This window comes from Maylandia zebra, linkage group LG16 (genome assembly GCF_041146795.1).
Source record: "Maylandia zebra isolate NMK-2024a linkage group LG16, Mzebra_GT3a, whole genome shotgun sequence".
Lineage (NCBI taxonomy): Eukaryota > Metazoa > Chordata > Actinopteri > Cichliformes > Cichlidae > Maylandia > Maylandia zebra.
The window spans coordinates 33,460,812-33,475,362 of NC_135182.1; the positions used below are offsets into that span (position 1 = coordinate 33,460,812).

General features: G+C 38.8%; 2 protein-coding genes across 4 annotated transcripts; both read right to left on the bottom strand.

The window, feature by feature from the left end:
* Nucleotides 1–45: 45 nt before the first annotated feature.
* LOC112429921 (fas apoptotic inhibitory molecule 1) lies at nucleotides 46–8,259 on the bottom strand. Of its 3 annotated transcripts, none has more exons than XM_024801278.2 (5): nucleotides 8,115–8,259; nucleotides 5,308–5,438; nucleotides 4,939–5,167; nucleotides 3,177–3,226; nucleotides 46–2,691 (listed from the first exon to the last, which is right to left on the bottom strand). In XM_024801278.2, the coding sequence occupies exons 2-5, from the start codon at nucleotides 5,419–5,421 to the stop codon at nucleotides 2,542–2,544; spliced, it is 543 nt and encodes a 180-aa protein (XP_024657046.1). In that variant the 5' UTR covers nucleotides 5,422–5,438; nucleotides 8,115–8,259; the 3' UTR covers nucleotides 46–2,541. The 3 variants fall into 3 exon arrangements, with proteins under 3 accessions (XP_024657046.1, XP_024657044.1, XP_024657047.1); XM_024801276.2 differs by having other exon boundaries at nucleotides 5,308–5,441; XM_024801279.2 differs by lacking the exon at nucleotides 8,115–8,259 and adding an exon at nucleotides 7,978–8,053 and having other exon boundaries at nucleotides 5,308–5,441.
* A 3,337-nt stretch (nucleotides 8,260–11,596) lies between these two features.
* On the bottom strand, nucleotides 11,597–14,115 carry cxcr2 (chemokine (C-X-C motif) receptor 2). The gene is made up of 2 exons (XM_004559214.4): nucleotides 13,976–14,115; nucleotides 11,597–13,694 (listed from the first exon to the last, which is right to left on the bottom strand). Exons 1-2 carry the CDS (start codon nucleotides 14,048–14,050, stop codon nucleotides 12,633–12,635), a joined length of 1,137 nt encoding a protein of 378 aa, XP_004559271.1. The 5' UTR covers nucleotides 14,051–14,115; the 3' UTR covers nucleotides 11,597–12,632.
* Nucleotides 14,116–14,551: the final 436 nt, after the last annotated feature.

Consider the following 14,551-nt stretch of genomic DNA (forward strand, 5'->3'; position numbering starts at 1 on the left):
TGTGTCCAGATTTTTTTTTACTTAAAGCTCAACAACAAAACCTGATCAACTACACAAATTTAATAAAATAAAATAAAATTTAAACAACTTACAAAATGAAATACATGTATAAACATTATTCCTGTATACACGACACATGAAAAACAGAGTGAGAAGGTAATCATAACTATACAATGTCACAGTCTACTGAGCATGAAACATTTTCACCTTTGACCCTTGAAACAGTTTGACAGGAAAAACAAATAGTGTGTCCGTTTCACGAAGCTTTCAGCTGCATTTCAGTTCAGTTTCACAGACATCAGCAGATGAAGTTTGCTAAGTTGGCCAGATTTACTACATGGGGCAAAACGGCATGTGAGCTCAAAGGTGTGGTTAGCTTTACCAATGATTTACAAAACGTATTATGTTTCCAACACACACACACAGTCAGCTCATTTTAATATCAAGCACAAAAATAACAATTGGAAACATTTTCATGTTTTATTCTGGATTAAATATTATCAGGATTAGCAATAAATTGTGTTGCAAACATTAGTAAATCAGTTTGTGAGCTTTAAGAATTCTCTGTATATTTTGCACCTAGAAAAAGGAACTCATAGAAATATATGCAGCAGGGGCAAAAATCTCAGTTCAAAATCTCCTACATGTCATCTTGTCACTGCGCTCTCTTTCTAGATACCAACAGTACTTTCTTTAATGCCTAAACCCAGTTTGGATTGGCTCAGTGTTTGAGTAAATCTGGGTTCCAATTTCTAACAGTGAGGATGTACTCACACACATCATGGCTGTCACCACTCCACTGATCGCCTGCACTCACCCTTAACAGTCTGGGCTCAGAGTGTGCATCAGTGTGTGTCTACAGTGACGTTCATGATGTTATGCATCCAGTTTCATTTTAAAGTGCTGACACTTCATCCTCTCATATGCCTTATAGATTTGTGAAGTGCTGAACACAGTGATTTTCACACAGGCAGCTGTCATTGAACAAGTGCTGGAGTTACATGTAAGTACTTGTGCACGATTAGTGGTCACATAACATGCACATGTTGAGTCCAACTGAACCTGGACTGGGGCAGTTCATGTAACCCTGCTGGGGTGGAGCATGCAGCAGTCTGGTCAAACAAACTGGAAAATGGGAAACAAACATACTCGGGTATGGCACAGCTTTCTTAGTGTGAGTACAGCCTTAGTGAACGTCTCTTACCAAACATTTGCTTCACATACACTGGAGAAATCCTTAATATTTAATAACCATGATTTTATTAAAATATTTTTAGCTCAAATTCTGTATTATCCATAGACTGCATGTATAAGATGGACATAGCTTCCATACTGGTAAAATGAAGCAAATGCCTTAACCTGCATTCTTTCTAATAGCCAGCAGGGGGAGACTTCTGTACTTGTAGTTAGCAGGAAAAAAAACTCAACAGATTTCAGTGGAAAAGGAGCCCTCTGTCATTTGAGCTGTGACCTCGGTAAACACTTCATTAATTAATCAGTGGTATCAATCACTACATTTACATCATATCTAATACATGATGTTCAGAAAGACGATAATGGGGGCAATGACCGATCGACCCCGCTTCTGTGACATCTGGTTTAAAAACCCTAAGAGGGTCACAGTGGACAGCTGAAGGGTCCAAAAATGTGGCTTTGACAAATGTGGGTGACATCACAGTGGCTTTGTCCATCATACACTCTATGATACTACCTCATGAATTGACAGCACAACACAGTCACAGATCTTTCTAAAGAGAACAGAACGTCTTTAAAGTATGTTTGGACATCAGTGAGTGATTGCAGCTGTGTAAATGATTTATGCCTAAGTGAAAACTGAGAACAACGCACCCTGTAAATATTCTGACACATCAACAGCAGGCTGTTGGAAGCTAATCACTTCATATCAACAGAATTAACCAATGGAAACACAAAGCATGTAACAGGCCAACACCAGAACAGGAACCAGTCCACTGCTACATTCAAGGAATAAAGTTACCCCGTTGTTGAACCTCCCACTCCACAACATTTGAAAATACAAGAAAGCTAGCACAAAGGTAAGAGAGAATGAGGTGAGGGTTTACTGGGACAGCTCACTGGTAACATTTGGCTGTGTGATACAGTACTTCTTCAAAAGCAGCTGCTCGTGTTAAAACCCTGGCTGAGAGAGAATAATGTGGCACATCTGGACTCCCGTGTTGATGATATTACTGAGATTAATAGTGTTAATATGATTATAAAGACCAGTGCACACATCAAATATCCAGTGTGAACATTTGGAGACAGTAAATGCTTGTTTCTGGCATTAGTAGCTGCCCTCGGTCTTCTAAAACTGCTCAAACTTAGCTTTTGTCTTCAGCTATGCTATTTACAGGACAGCTTTCACCAGTATATATATGGCTAATATACTCCGCACACTACAGCAGCAATGCATTGTTTCTCTCAGTTGGTCCCTGACTTTATCAGCTTTAAATCACCTCGCGCCCTCACTCGGCGTCACAGATACAAAACCAGATCTCTGCTGTCATCCAGGCGCAGTCACGCTCACTCTGTGCATTCAGCGATCTCCGTGCCGTCCACGAGCAGCGTGTGAATGATCCCGTCTCGTCTCTTCCCGCTGCTCACAGCTTTCACGCAGCAGTTGTGGTCTCCGAGTGTGAAGTGCGTCTCTGTGCCGTCGTCCACAAACTCACCCTGCAGGCGCAAATCGCAAAAGCGTGAACTAAGAAAGGAAGCGTCCTGTTCCAAACGAAAATAATGATCCAATATGATATCCCAAAAGAAAACAATGCACCGCACCACACAAGCAACCAATCAATTTATATTCAAAGGCAATGAGCAGATAAAACAACAACCAGGAATACACAAACAATCATCAGTAAACAACTTATGGTTTTACAACTGTTGTTAACTATTCAATATAATAAGACCAACACCCCAGATAAAATGACATATCCGAACACAAAGACAATATCCAAACCAAATTTTAATACACAAAACAAGTACACACAGCCTAATCCTTAATGTGAATGCCTCCCATCAACATAAGCACTCTTTAATGAATCTATGATTTATACCATCTCTCTTGCAGGGTCCCCGGGTCACAGACTAGTGGTCTGTTACTAAGGGAACTGCTGCTCTAATAACAACCTGTATTATGTCACTCATGTTTTACTTACTGCAGTCTCAATATTTTGTCCGTTACACCAAACATCCATGGTGTCTTTCTCTGAAAGTAAAAAGACAGATTTTTTTAAATTAATATTTACCAGATAAGCATTTAAAAAAAATGTAAGTAAACTGGCCCAGACACAGCTGCTGAGCCAGTGAGAGCAGGTTAGTGACTAGCTTTAACTTTAGGTGTAATGTTGCTGGGTGCTGGAATGAGAAAGTTTATCTGTCTTGTGGTTTCCAGTCCTAGTCTGACTCATATCTATTCTGCGTATTTAATCACTTGTAGGTGGTTTCTGCAAACTAAGAGCCAGATTTATGGTCTGCACCAGCACAGGATTCTCCGCTTGACATTATAAAACCACAGCTGACATTTGTTAAAGAGCCACAGCATTAACTTTGTGACTGAAAGGCGATGCAACGTCTGATCTGAGCAACGCCCTTGTTTGCCTTAATCTTTATCTGCATTCATCTGCTCTCTGCAGTGAAACACTAAACAGAACTAATAAAGTTACTTTCACTGAAGGCAGGGAAGAGAAAAGACTTCAGACCTGCAGGACCACATGAGTCTATGCACAGACTGAGTTATAAAGACAAGAAAAATGGAAAATGCCTCCAATGGCAGAACACTGGCTGCTGCATACTGAGTAAATGAGTAATTACACACAATTACAGCCTATTAGAGTTCATTTCACAGAGATATTATCTTTGTGCTAATCTAATATACTGTTCATGCTGTATATTATTCCAAAGAGTTGCTGAGCTCTGTTTGACTACTATAAATCAAGTCTTTGTTTGTTTCTGTTTCTCAACAAGAACCAAATTCAGGCTGCTCAGTTACAGCAAAAATCACAACCACAGTTATCTTGATCAACATCAGGGTAATGAATATTTAACATGATAACCTGACTTTTAATAAAAGTTGTATTTACTGTGTCTTGCCAGAATCCTTTGAACAAAGTGTTTCTGGATTAATTTACATTTTCCTGTCTGTCTCAGTCTACATGCCAAAGCATTCTTAGGCATGATACTTAACCCCAAGTTGTTTTTCAATGTGCTCATCAGAGTGTGACTGTTAGATGGAAAGCGCTTAGGTGTAGAAGTGCTTGTATGAATGTGTGTGAATAGTTGAACAAGACATGCTGGATAAAGCATAGTACAAAATGTACTACATACAGTGAAAGACAAACCACAGAGATTGTTTTTAATATAAAGTTTAGTTTAATATTTCCATTCTTTCCCAGCTGGGATATCTCTGTTACAAATGCAGACAATGCACAGTGGTTATTTGCGACATGTGCTTTCAAGGCAGTTTGCCACTTGATCCACTGTAAGCAGTACAATTATATGAAGGATTAACTCGCCCAGATCACAGACACGGCTGTATATGGTCCAAGCTTAGAGTAGTTAAGGAGCTTAGGCTCAGCTACTGCATAATATTAGAGGGTGGCTGTGAAGTGGCATAAATCACACTGTGCTAAATATCAGGTCTATATCTATCCTGACTGACTATGTAGATGAATTAAAGCTTTATGTATCTTAGATATATATTTGTATTTTATAACCTATTAAAGCTATAAAATAAGTTGCATCTTTTCTCCTATGAGATCATGTTTTGGGTTGTTGGGAGGGGTTTTTTTTGCATAATTTTTGCAGAATCTTGAATATAGAGCTTTTCTGTATGAATAAAAAAATCATAATTATAAGCTGTCACAGTAACAGAAGTAAAAGGACAAGAGCTGAATGATACAAACACTGAGAGGAGCTCACCCAGGACCACTCTGCAGTCAATGCCGTCTAAGTTGAGCAACCAGGTGCTGGTGACCTTTGACCTGTTCTCCATGTACTTCTTCAGGCTCTTCCCGTTGATCTCCAGGGTGTACTCATAGGCAAAGCCACTGACTGCATCTATATTGATAGTGGCTTTGGTGTCTGAACTGCCCACGCTGAAAGTTTCCTTCCCCACCAGTTTGAACATCCAGTCCCGCCTCAGGACCTCCTGGAGCATAAATCAGAAAATCACAGGAGCTGATGAGGCTGACCTCAGAAACACTCAAATAAAATCAAATAAATTAATAAATAAGATTAGTCCAGCAAAACACGTCCAGTGTTTCCCCGGCTAACAGTATGACTGCACACCTTTCCATCCACGTAGATGACCCTCTTTCCGGTGGTGGTCCCGTGTTCAAACTCGATTCTGTGAACTCCATCACTCAGCGCCACCTCCCACACTCCAGCGAGATCATTAGACATCGTGAGTCCTTCAGAACCTGCTGGAGAACCAAACTACAGCGTGAATCGAAACCAAGGGCAGCTAATACCCTGTGCTAACCTCAGCTGCTATTAAAGAAATGAAAGCTAACAATGCTCGTATCTCTGCGGCTCTTAGCCCGCCGGCACGAATCCCCCCCGGCTACTTCATTACAGCAACTACAGCTACGGCGTTAGAGTATTAATAGCGAGTTATAACTGTGACAGAAACACGGCTAAAGAGCGCAGCTACAATGTTACTCTTTGTGGCATCTAAACTTCCGGTTTCGGGAGTGTTCTTTCAAAGTAAAAGTGGAAAAACGGGTGTCAAACCTCAAAGAGAATCAGAATCAGAATACTTTATTAAACCTTGAGGAAATTGTGTGGTTATAGTTGCTCGAAGAAGGAAGAACAGTAACTGTCTAAACTAAATTAAATAATTGAATATATTATAAAGTTATAAAATAGAATAACTCCCAGTATATAACACAAATTAAATATATATGCTTGAAATTGTACTGTAAACTGTGTTGTTCACACTGCACAGGTTGTGCAGATATTAAGGATGTGCAGCTACTGCAGTGTGTACTGAGGATTAGATCGAAGAGCCAACTTCTAGGCCTTTTCAGAGTGTGATTACAGCTGTGAATTACAGATAAGCTATTAATAAGTCATTAATTACTTTCTTCTTATAATAATTATTATTGTGACTAGTATTATAAAATAAAAAAATGAAATTCCTGGAAAATAACACTATAACTCTATCTAGACACATTATATAACTTATTACATTAAGGTTATTTCTCGTAAGAGACTTTTTCTACCTCAGGCTCGTCATCAACTGTTCTCTAAAAGGAGTGCTTATTAAATAAGAAACACAATTCAACAAATAATGTACACTTTTGTTCTGTCTGGACAGCTATTTAAAGGGGAGTGATATAAGAGATATCACTGAGATGTTTTTCACACCTGAAGCTCTGGTCGCGTCTACCGTGTTCAGTGTGTACGCACCGTTACAGTTTCAGCTTTTTTTTTTAAATTTCTTTTAATGGTGGTTTTGGTTAATGTTTAACACAGTGAAAAATCTTTCCTTGAAATGTTTCTTTAATATAAGTTATTATGCTATGATGTTAACAGTGTTGGGGAGTAACGGAATACATGTACCACCGTTACGTATTTAAAATACAAAATATGAGTAACTGTATTTACAGTTACCGTTTAAAATGGTGGTATTTAGAATACAGTTACTTTGTTGAAATAAATGGATTACACGGCGGTATTTTCCTGTTTCATATTGTGGCGGGTCAGGACTGTTTGGGTTTTGTTTGACAGCTACGCGCGCTCTCTGCGACTGTGTGTTTCCTGGGTGAGAGAGCTCTTTTTGTTGTTGTTGATGTTGTTGTGCTAAGCTATGCCGAGCAGTTTGGTTTCTGTTGGAAAATAAACGGCTGTGATTTAATATGAATGCAATAGGCAGAGTGTTACAGGCATAGCGCTAAAGAATGTAGCCTCATGAGCAGTGTAGTCCGCACTGCAGGGAGAATGAACTACCATACCCGTTATGTGTCTGTGAGCGATGGAGGGAGAAAAAGGAGAAAAGTACGAGTTGTCATCGAGCAGAAACGGGAGCTGGAAGCATGTAAATATAATAATAACCACTGCAGCCAAAAGCCCAGTTGTAAGCACGCTATTAAGACTCGACTGTACACTGTGTTTGTGTTTTCCCCCGAAACAATAAGTTCGTTGGAGCAGTCTTTCAACGCCTCTCTCTGTCTCTCGTCTCTCTCGCAATCAAAGTTGACCCAGACAACAAAGAAAAGCTATTTTTCTGCTACGAGCCCAACACGAACCCGAAGTATTAGCCAGAGGTTCGGAGCCGCGGACCTTCAGTAATAGTAATAAATCACACAGCAATAGTACATTCATGTAGTTGTAAAAAGCACGATAATATGTTAAGTAATCTAAAGTATTCAGAATACGTTACTGTCATTGAGTAACGTAACGGAATACGTTACAAAATACATTTTGGGGCATGTATTCTGTAATCTGTAGTGGAATACATTTTAAAAGTAACCTTCCCAACACTGGATGTTAATAGCCTCGCCCATCTGATGTCACATGCACAAGGAGCAGAAAATATTATAATGAATATTTAAACTATTAAACTGGTTGCTAAGAGAAAAAATTAAAAATAAAATTGGGGAAAACTGTGTTAAACTGCCTTCACATTGAAACACTTACTAACGCTGTTGTTTTTAAGTATTTAAAGACCCTTAACTGCGATTGTTAACCACTTTAACCAGCACACATAAAAAAAATCAGCATTCACGCACTTATATTTTTTAATTTACAGCTTGACACAATTTCTGATTTCACAGTAATATGAGAAAATTTTATCATATGGGTCATATGATTGTTGGTTTTTTCTCTGTATCTATTATTATAGGATATACTGTACAATATAAAGCGCCTTGGGGCGGCTGTTGTTGTGATTTGGCGCTATATAAATAAAATTGAATTGAACGTAGTTTTATTTTGAAAATAAAGCGGAAGTCTTACTCCAATAGTAACGCACTCTGCTGCAGGCTTGATCACAATTTGTGGGTCTGACCGCTAACGTTATCTTCTGCGCTGTGAAAGCATGACCTCAAAGGCTATCTGGTGGAATACGATCCACCATTACAGCTCCATGTTACCTGCCCGGTCCTGAGATGCTCCCTGCAGCTCCGCGGCGCGTAAAAATGGCCCAGCAACCACTTTAACGCAGTTTTTCCACAGCTCCTGCGGACAACCAACAGATGAGCTGCGGCTATGCTGTTACTATGGTAACATGGAATCGGCCTACGCGCAGGCTTCTCCCCGCCCACTCCGGAAATAGCAGTGCAGGTACCAGATGTGTTTAGATTGTAGGATTGTAGGAGCAAAAGTTAACGACATATTATATATCGTTCAAGACTTTATTTCCACGTAAACAGACCTGGAAATAAAGTCTGTCATGCAAAAATAGAGTTTGTACAATTATAGCAAACATAAAATTCAAGAGTCCGAACTTTTGTAATTTCTTTAAGTATCTTCAGCAGTAGTTCTCCAGGGTTCTTCTGAAGGACATTCAGAGCTCTTTCTTTGTCTCTGCCTTTGGTTCTGTTCTCTGTAATGATGATCTTTTCTGTTTCAATAACGTAGAGGCCCAGGCTCTGGTTAAGCCCATCCATGAAAACACTACTGAATTGGCAGTGTGTTTTCTTTATTTCTTAAGATCATCGGCTTCACTTACTGCACCTAACTGAGACACACTGCACACCATGCTGAGGTATGCCAAAGATTCAGCTAATAGCTCTTTAGGACTTTATTGGTGCAAAAATGCTATTTTATGTCTGTTGAACTGTGATATCTTTGGCATTTTTTTATAGATTCAGATAAAGAAATGGGCAAAGTATGTATTTTTCTGACAACCTGCTAGTAACAATGAACCTAAATGTTTTTTAAAATCTCCAATCTCCAGCAAATAACTTTGAAAGACCAACATCAACTACTGAGCACTGTAAAAAAAATGATAAGAAAGTCTGGCTTCTTGGGAATAAAATATAAAGAAACAACTGGTGGCTCAAGATTTTTGCACAATACTTGGTATAACACATGAAAAGAAGGTTGGATTTTATAGTCGGACAAAAGTTCTGTTGTTTGTTTGTTTTTTCATGCAAATGGTTAATCACCAGATAAAGTTATTATTTTTATTTATTTGTTTATTTATTTTTATTTATTTATTAAAAACACTGCATTGCAACAACTCTCACAGTGAACACATACCTCCATCTTCCTTTTAGCTTCTTTTTCTTGTATATCTCATTATTTTGTTTGTTTTGTATTCCTGACATTATTTGCATTTTTTCAGCTTTTCTTTTTAGTTAAAATATAGATATATAATTATATATATAGCACATCAAAAATATATAAGACAAAGCACATCAGCGTGTCCTGGAAACAAGGCCACCCGTGAAGGACAGCTCACATATCAATACACTAGAAATAGCCCAGTAGTTAATAGTTAATAGTTAATATTTTAGCACAACATTCTGGGGATCTGGTACTCCTCCCCTCAGACATTTGACCTGCAGGGGGGCAAAACGCTGATGAGCTTTTGTGTGTTGATTTGTGCAGCAAATGTTTTTATTTATAGTATTAACATAGTGGAATAAAATGCAATGATGTTTTGTTTGTATTTTGTTTTGCTTTCAAACAAGTTGTGTGGGATTCAGAGCATCAGTGTGTTTTCTGTGATTAGCGTACACCTGTGTTTTGAAGTGACTGTTTTCATGGTGTTTTTGACTATGTTGCAGAGGCTGACTAAAAACAAAAATGTCACACAATATCGATTTAAAATTATTACGCAGATAAGCAAAAATAAATTCCTCTGAATATGGAAACGATGCCTCACCACTGGCATGAAAAATGTCCTAATATGGGACATCCTCCTTCTCCTTTTTCATTCTGCTTCTCTGTGACTAAGGTCACAACTGTGCAGCCTGTGTGTGCGCGTGGGTGTGTTCTTGTGGTAATTCCTTTTACCACAAAGTATATTCAGCTCCAGCTCCAGAAATATGCTTTTTGTGCAGTCTTGCCTCTGTGCATCACCACAGGGTGTTTTAAGTCTAACAAAAAATCAAGATATGATTGAAGTTAATTTAATAGTTTTACCAAAATGATTGTATTAAGTATTGTGCTATTTTTACCCCCCACAGACACACACAAACACACACATCATCTTTAGAGGCTCAAACAACTTTATTTTTTTAATCCTTGGATTAAAACCCTTTGCTAACAATGAGGGCCTGAAGTCTAGAACATGCATGTCACCAAATGCTGTCTTAATTGTCTTGAGATTAAAATATGCAACTTCCTCCCATTCTGCCTTTTACTGCAGCCACTTTCAGTTCCTGCTTATCTGCGTTAACCTCTAGTGTCATGATGATCCACAAATTTGTTATTAGGAAGTGTTTTTTCTGTGTAAGTCCAGGGGCAAATGCATCTGTTCTGTTAACTAAAGGAAGCGTTGATTACATCTAAGAGCTCTGAAAGTGAGGAAGCACCTGTAAGAGCTGGTTGAACTCTTGAACCTAAGCTTTGTTCATTTTTTTCTGTTTTTATTTCTTAACCTTCATGTGCAAGTCTTCTGTCAAAATATTCCCAGTAATTTAATTCCAGCAGAATATTTGATGCACTGCTGCCCTCACATGCATTTTAGTTACTTTTAGTTAATTATTAGGCTGTTCAGGGGTTAAAGTTGGCAGTGCTGAATGCTGTTGATTATCTCAAAATACAGCTCCATCTCCCAGAAGAAAAGCCTTACAGCTGGTGGGTCTGCTCCACATGTTTTTGGAAAAGGTGCTTTGAAACCATCACATGTGTGTTTACATGTGATTGATTCTGTTACAAAACTCCAACAGAGTGGAGACTGTAGTGGGGGCGTTAAATCTGAGATCTGCAATAAAGTTTCATTTTGAAGTCTGCCTCTTCAAGGAAGATCTCTATCTTTAGGAATTTTCAAAAAGATTTTCTGCCACAGTGCTGAACTTTCCTTTGTAATATACTCAAATGTCGATTTAGTCACTTTATTAGGTTGTGCAAAAGATGATTGTTCGGGTAAAAATACCTCTTAGACAGCTTGTTCATTCATCAAGACGCAGAACCGGAAACAGGGAAATGGCCAGACTACCACAAAGTGTGAGACGACGTTTATTTGAGTTTAGCTGCAGACGGAATTTGACAAATATGCTTGAATAGAAACAAATCTGGATATACCACATTTTCCTAAACACATATTTAGTAGTAACACAAGAATAAGCTTGCATAATGGAGACATTTAATTTTGAAGCACAGTGCGGTGCACATATATCATGCAGTTTTAATTTTGAAGCAACACTTTGCAGACTCATTCGCACATCACTGATTACAACACAAACTATCAGTTTCTACAGAGTTTCTGTTACTTAAATGAAACCTTTTCATCAAAGAAACAAACACAACTTGTTTTTGAAACAGATGGCAGATTTCACCACTGCTTCTTCCTGTGTGAAAGATAATATCAGACTGAGACTTTTTTTCTTCACTACTGCGTAGAATAAGGTAACAATATTTACTGGACAGCCTCAGAATAATGTGCACAATATCACACCAACACTGGATTTTTAAATGTTTTTTATTCTTAATGAACAAACACACTAAAGCGTCATTAGAACATGTACAGCAACAATATTTTTGTGAATGCTTAAAGCACAAAACCTGTCAAACTAAAATTTCTATACCACTTTTATGGTTTTATTAAACACTTAAAGTGATTTACAGCACAAGTTAACATGAATATCTGTGGGAGAAAGCCAGTGTGTCCAGAGGAAACCCTGGCAGACAAGGCAAGCTCCACACAGGAAGGCCCCGACTTTCTTTCTCAGAACTCTCTTGCTATATGACAGTGCTAACCATGTTATCTGATTCTCTTTTTAACTTGAACACCTGCGTTCTTTTTCTCTGAATTCTCACTGCTTAGATTCAGTAATCAATATTCGTGCTGAAATAATACTTCAAAAGTTACACCAAACATTACACCACGAGAGATCCAGGTGAGGCACTGAACTCACTATTTTATTTCAAATCTGGTAGCAACATTGTTACTAATGAACCAAGTTCATTTTGGGTATTGTTTGGAAATTCTAGTAATAGAATGGAATGAGTTAAACTGAGAAATACTGACCAGTTATTTAGAAAACAAAATCCTCCTGTTAACCAAAGGAAACAGCTGAACTGGCTGTGTGAAATGCTAACACCCAGACACATCTGCATATTACTATTTTTACCACCAGATTTCGTTCTACACAGATGTTTTCTCCTGTTTTCTATTTTATCTTAAGCCAAGCGATGCTGCTTTCTGCTACCTTTTCAATCTCAGCAAAAGAAAGAAAAAGACAATTCGCTCCCCCGATATCTGTTCCTGGAAATTCACACGACTTGCAAAAGCAGTTATGGAGTAAAAAAACGTGACATGTCTAGTTATTACTTTCTCTGAATTTGCTATTTAGGGCTGATGGTGTATATGTGGTTTGCATCAATGTACTTTCTGGATCTTTAGTACATTGCACTTTGAGGACATTTGACCAGTTGAAGATGCATTTTAAAAAATGACCACCACCTGAGCCTGTAAATAATCATCCATCAGGGCTTTTTTACATTGTGACTGAGGTGTTTCTGGATCTTAAGCTGCCTACACTGCCAGCAGAGCCCTTCCTGTAAGCCATCTGGAGCCTCTTGCTGATGAGGCCGTGTCTGTAAAGAGCTGAGAGCAGCTGGTTACGGAACTTCTGCCCAACAAAGGCGTACAGCACCGGATTCACTGCACAGTGCATGAAGGCCAGAATTTCGGTGACACTCAGCATGGCAATCACTGTGTAATGAGTTTCACATGTAGTCAGTTCCAGAGATCCTCCCTGTATGAGTGTGTCAATCAGTACAGTGACATTATAAGGCAGCCAGCACAGAATGAATGCCAGCACAATGGCCAAGATGACACGCATAGCTTTGTGCTTTTGTTGGTTGCGTGTGTGAAACAAAGTCACCACAGTCCAGCCATAGCAGACAGCCATGACCACCAGAGGCAGGAAGAAGCCCAGTGTATGCCGCAGAACGCGTAGAGTCACTCGCCAGCGATCGCTGCTTTCACCAGTAACGTTTTCAAAGCAAATGGACACTCCAAATTCAGTATCTATGCTCTCCCTCTTAATCACCACAGGTAAGGACAACATTACAGCCACCAGCCACACAATACTGCAAATAACTTTGACCAACAGGTGATGGGAGGACAGGACCCGCGTAGCTCTGACAATGGCAAAGTATCTGTCCACACTGATGCATGCCAGCAGGAATACGCCACTGTATGCAGATGCCTCCTGAAAGCCTGAGAGGAGTTTGCACAGGAAGTTTCCAAAGATCCAGCCAGCATTACATTTCACAGCCCAGAACGGCAGGGTAAGACAGAAGAGCAGGTCTGCAATCGCCAGGTGCATCAGGTAGATGTCAGTGCTGGTTTTACTTTTCTTCATATTGAAAACGACAAAGACAACAACACTGTTACCTACGATGGCGAAAACAAACACGATAATGTAGACTACGGTCATCCCCATGTTGTTAAATCCAGGCACTGTTTTATTGCAAGGAGAAGATTCTGAAATCATTTCTTCATCCTCGTCATAGCTGTAATTTAAATTGAGATTGCCCAAATTGGAGAAGACCTGCAGGCGGGCAAAACATAACAATGTGTTAATACTAGGATACAGGTAGAAATAGTACAGTACAAAGTAGATGGTGCTTATTGCAACTATTTTAGTCGGTAGTACTAAGATGAAGACAAGTTAACAATAAAGCAGCAAGTTGCAGTCATCATTGTGTCATAATATTTAGAAATAAAATTTGCAAGAAAACCATTTCTTAGTCTAGCACACATCCATAGTCCCCTTTTCTTTTGCTCACATTCACAACAAGTGCACCAATGTCAAAGATATCCACTGATTACCTCTGATCCTTTCACAGCTTGATTGGTGAGAACAAAACACTTCAAAACAAAAAGTATGAAAAGTTGTTGCTCCATCGTTTCTTTGTGATGTGCACAAGTTGAACACCTTGTCAGGAGTGTTGTTTTTGCTCAGAGATGTGGTTAAAGTCCTTGTGAAATGGTTGTGCAGAGCTGTGTTGCTGGTGCTTTATTAGCAAATTGTTCAGCTCAAGGGAAGTGGGCAAACCCACACACACTATCTGCCTGTGGCGATCTACATGAATAAGATGACAACAGGTTGTCTTCTAAACCATTTTGACAGATCTCTCAGGTAAATGTCAGACAGGAAACATTATACCAGTGAGGCACTTTATGTAAAAGTCACTTTGTCTAATTTGATCCTTTGGCAGAAAATGTAGATAATTTAAACTATAAACTGTTTTTTTTTCTTCTTCTTATTTATTTATTTATTTATTTATTTATAATTTGCACGTGCAAAATACATTGTCTACATTAATACAGTCACCAGAGCCCCATCAGATAAGGAGCTCAGTTTCCATTTTAGTGCTGCCTTTCACTCCATGTTGCATTTAACCA

What these genes read in the sequence shown, in the direction of transcription:
- LOC112429921 (XM_024801278.2), bottom strand. Translation starts at nt 5,421, where the DNA reads ATGTCTAATGATCTCGCTGGAGTGTGGGAGGTGGCGCTGAGTGATGGA. An exon ending in TCATCTACGTGGATGGAAAG is followed by an intron (nt 5,168 to 5,307) that starts GTGTGCAGTCAT and finishes TTTATGCTCCAG; the next exon opens with GAGGTCCTGAGGCGGGACTG. An exon ending in GACAAAATATTGAGACTGCA is followed by an intron (nt 2,692 to 3,176) that starts GTAAGTAAAACA and finishes TTGCGCCTGCAG; the next exon opens with GGTGAGTTTGTGGACGACGG.
- cxcr2 (XM_004559214.4), bottom strand. Translation starts at nt 14,050, where the DNA reads ATGGAGCAACAACTTTTCATACTTTTTGTTTTGAAGTGTTTTGTTCTC. An exon ending in AAGCTGTGAAAGGATCAGAG is followed by an intron (nt 13,695 to 13,975) that starts GTAATCAGTGGA and finishes GCCCGCCTGCAG; the next exon opens with GTCTTCTCCAATTTGGGCAA.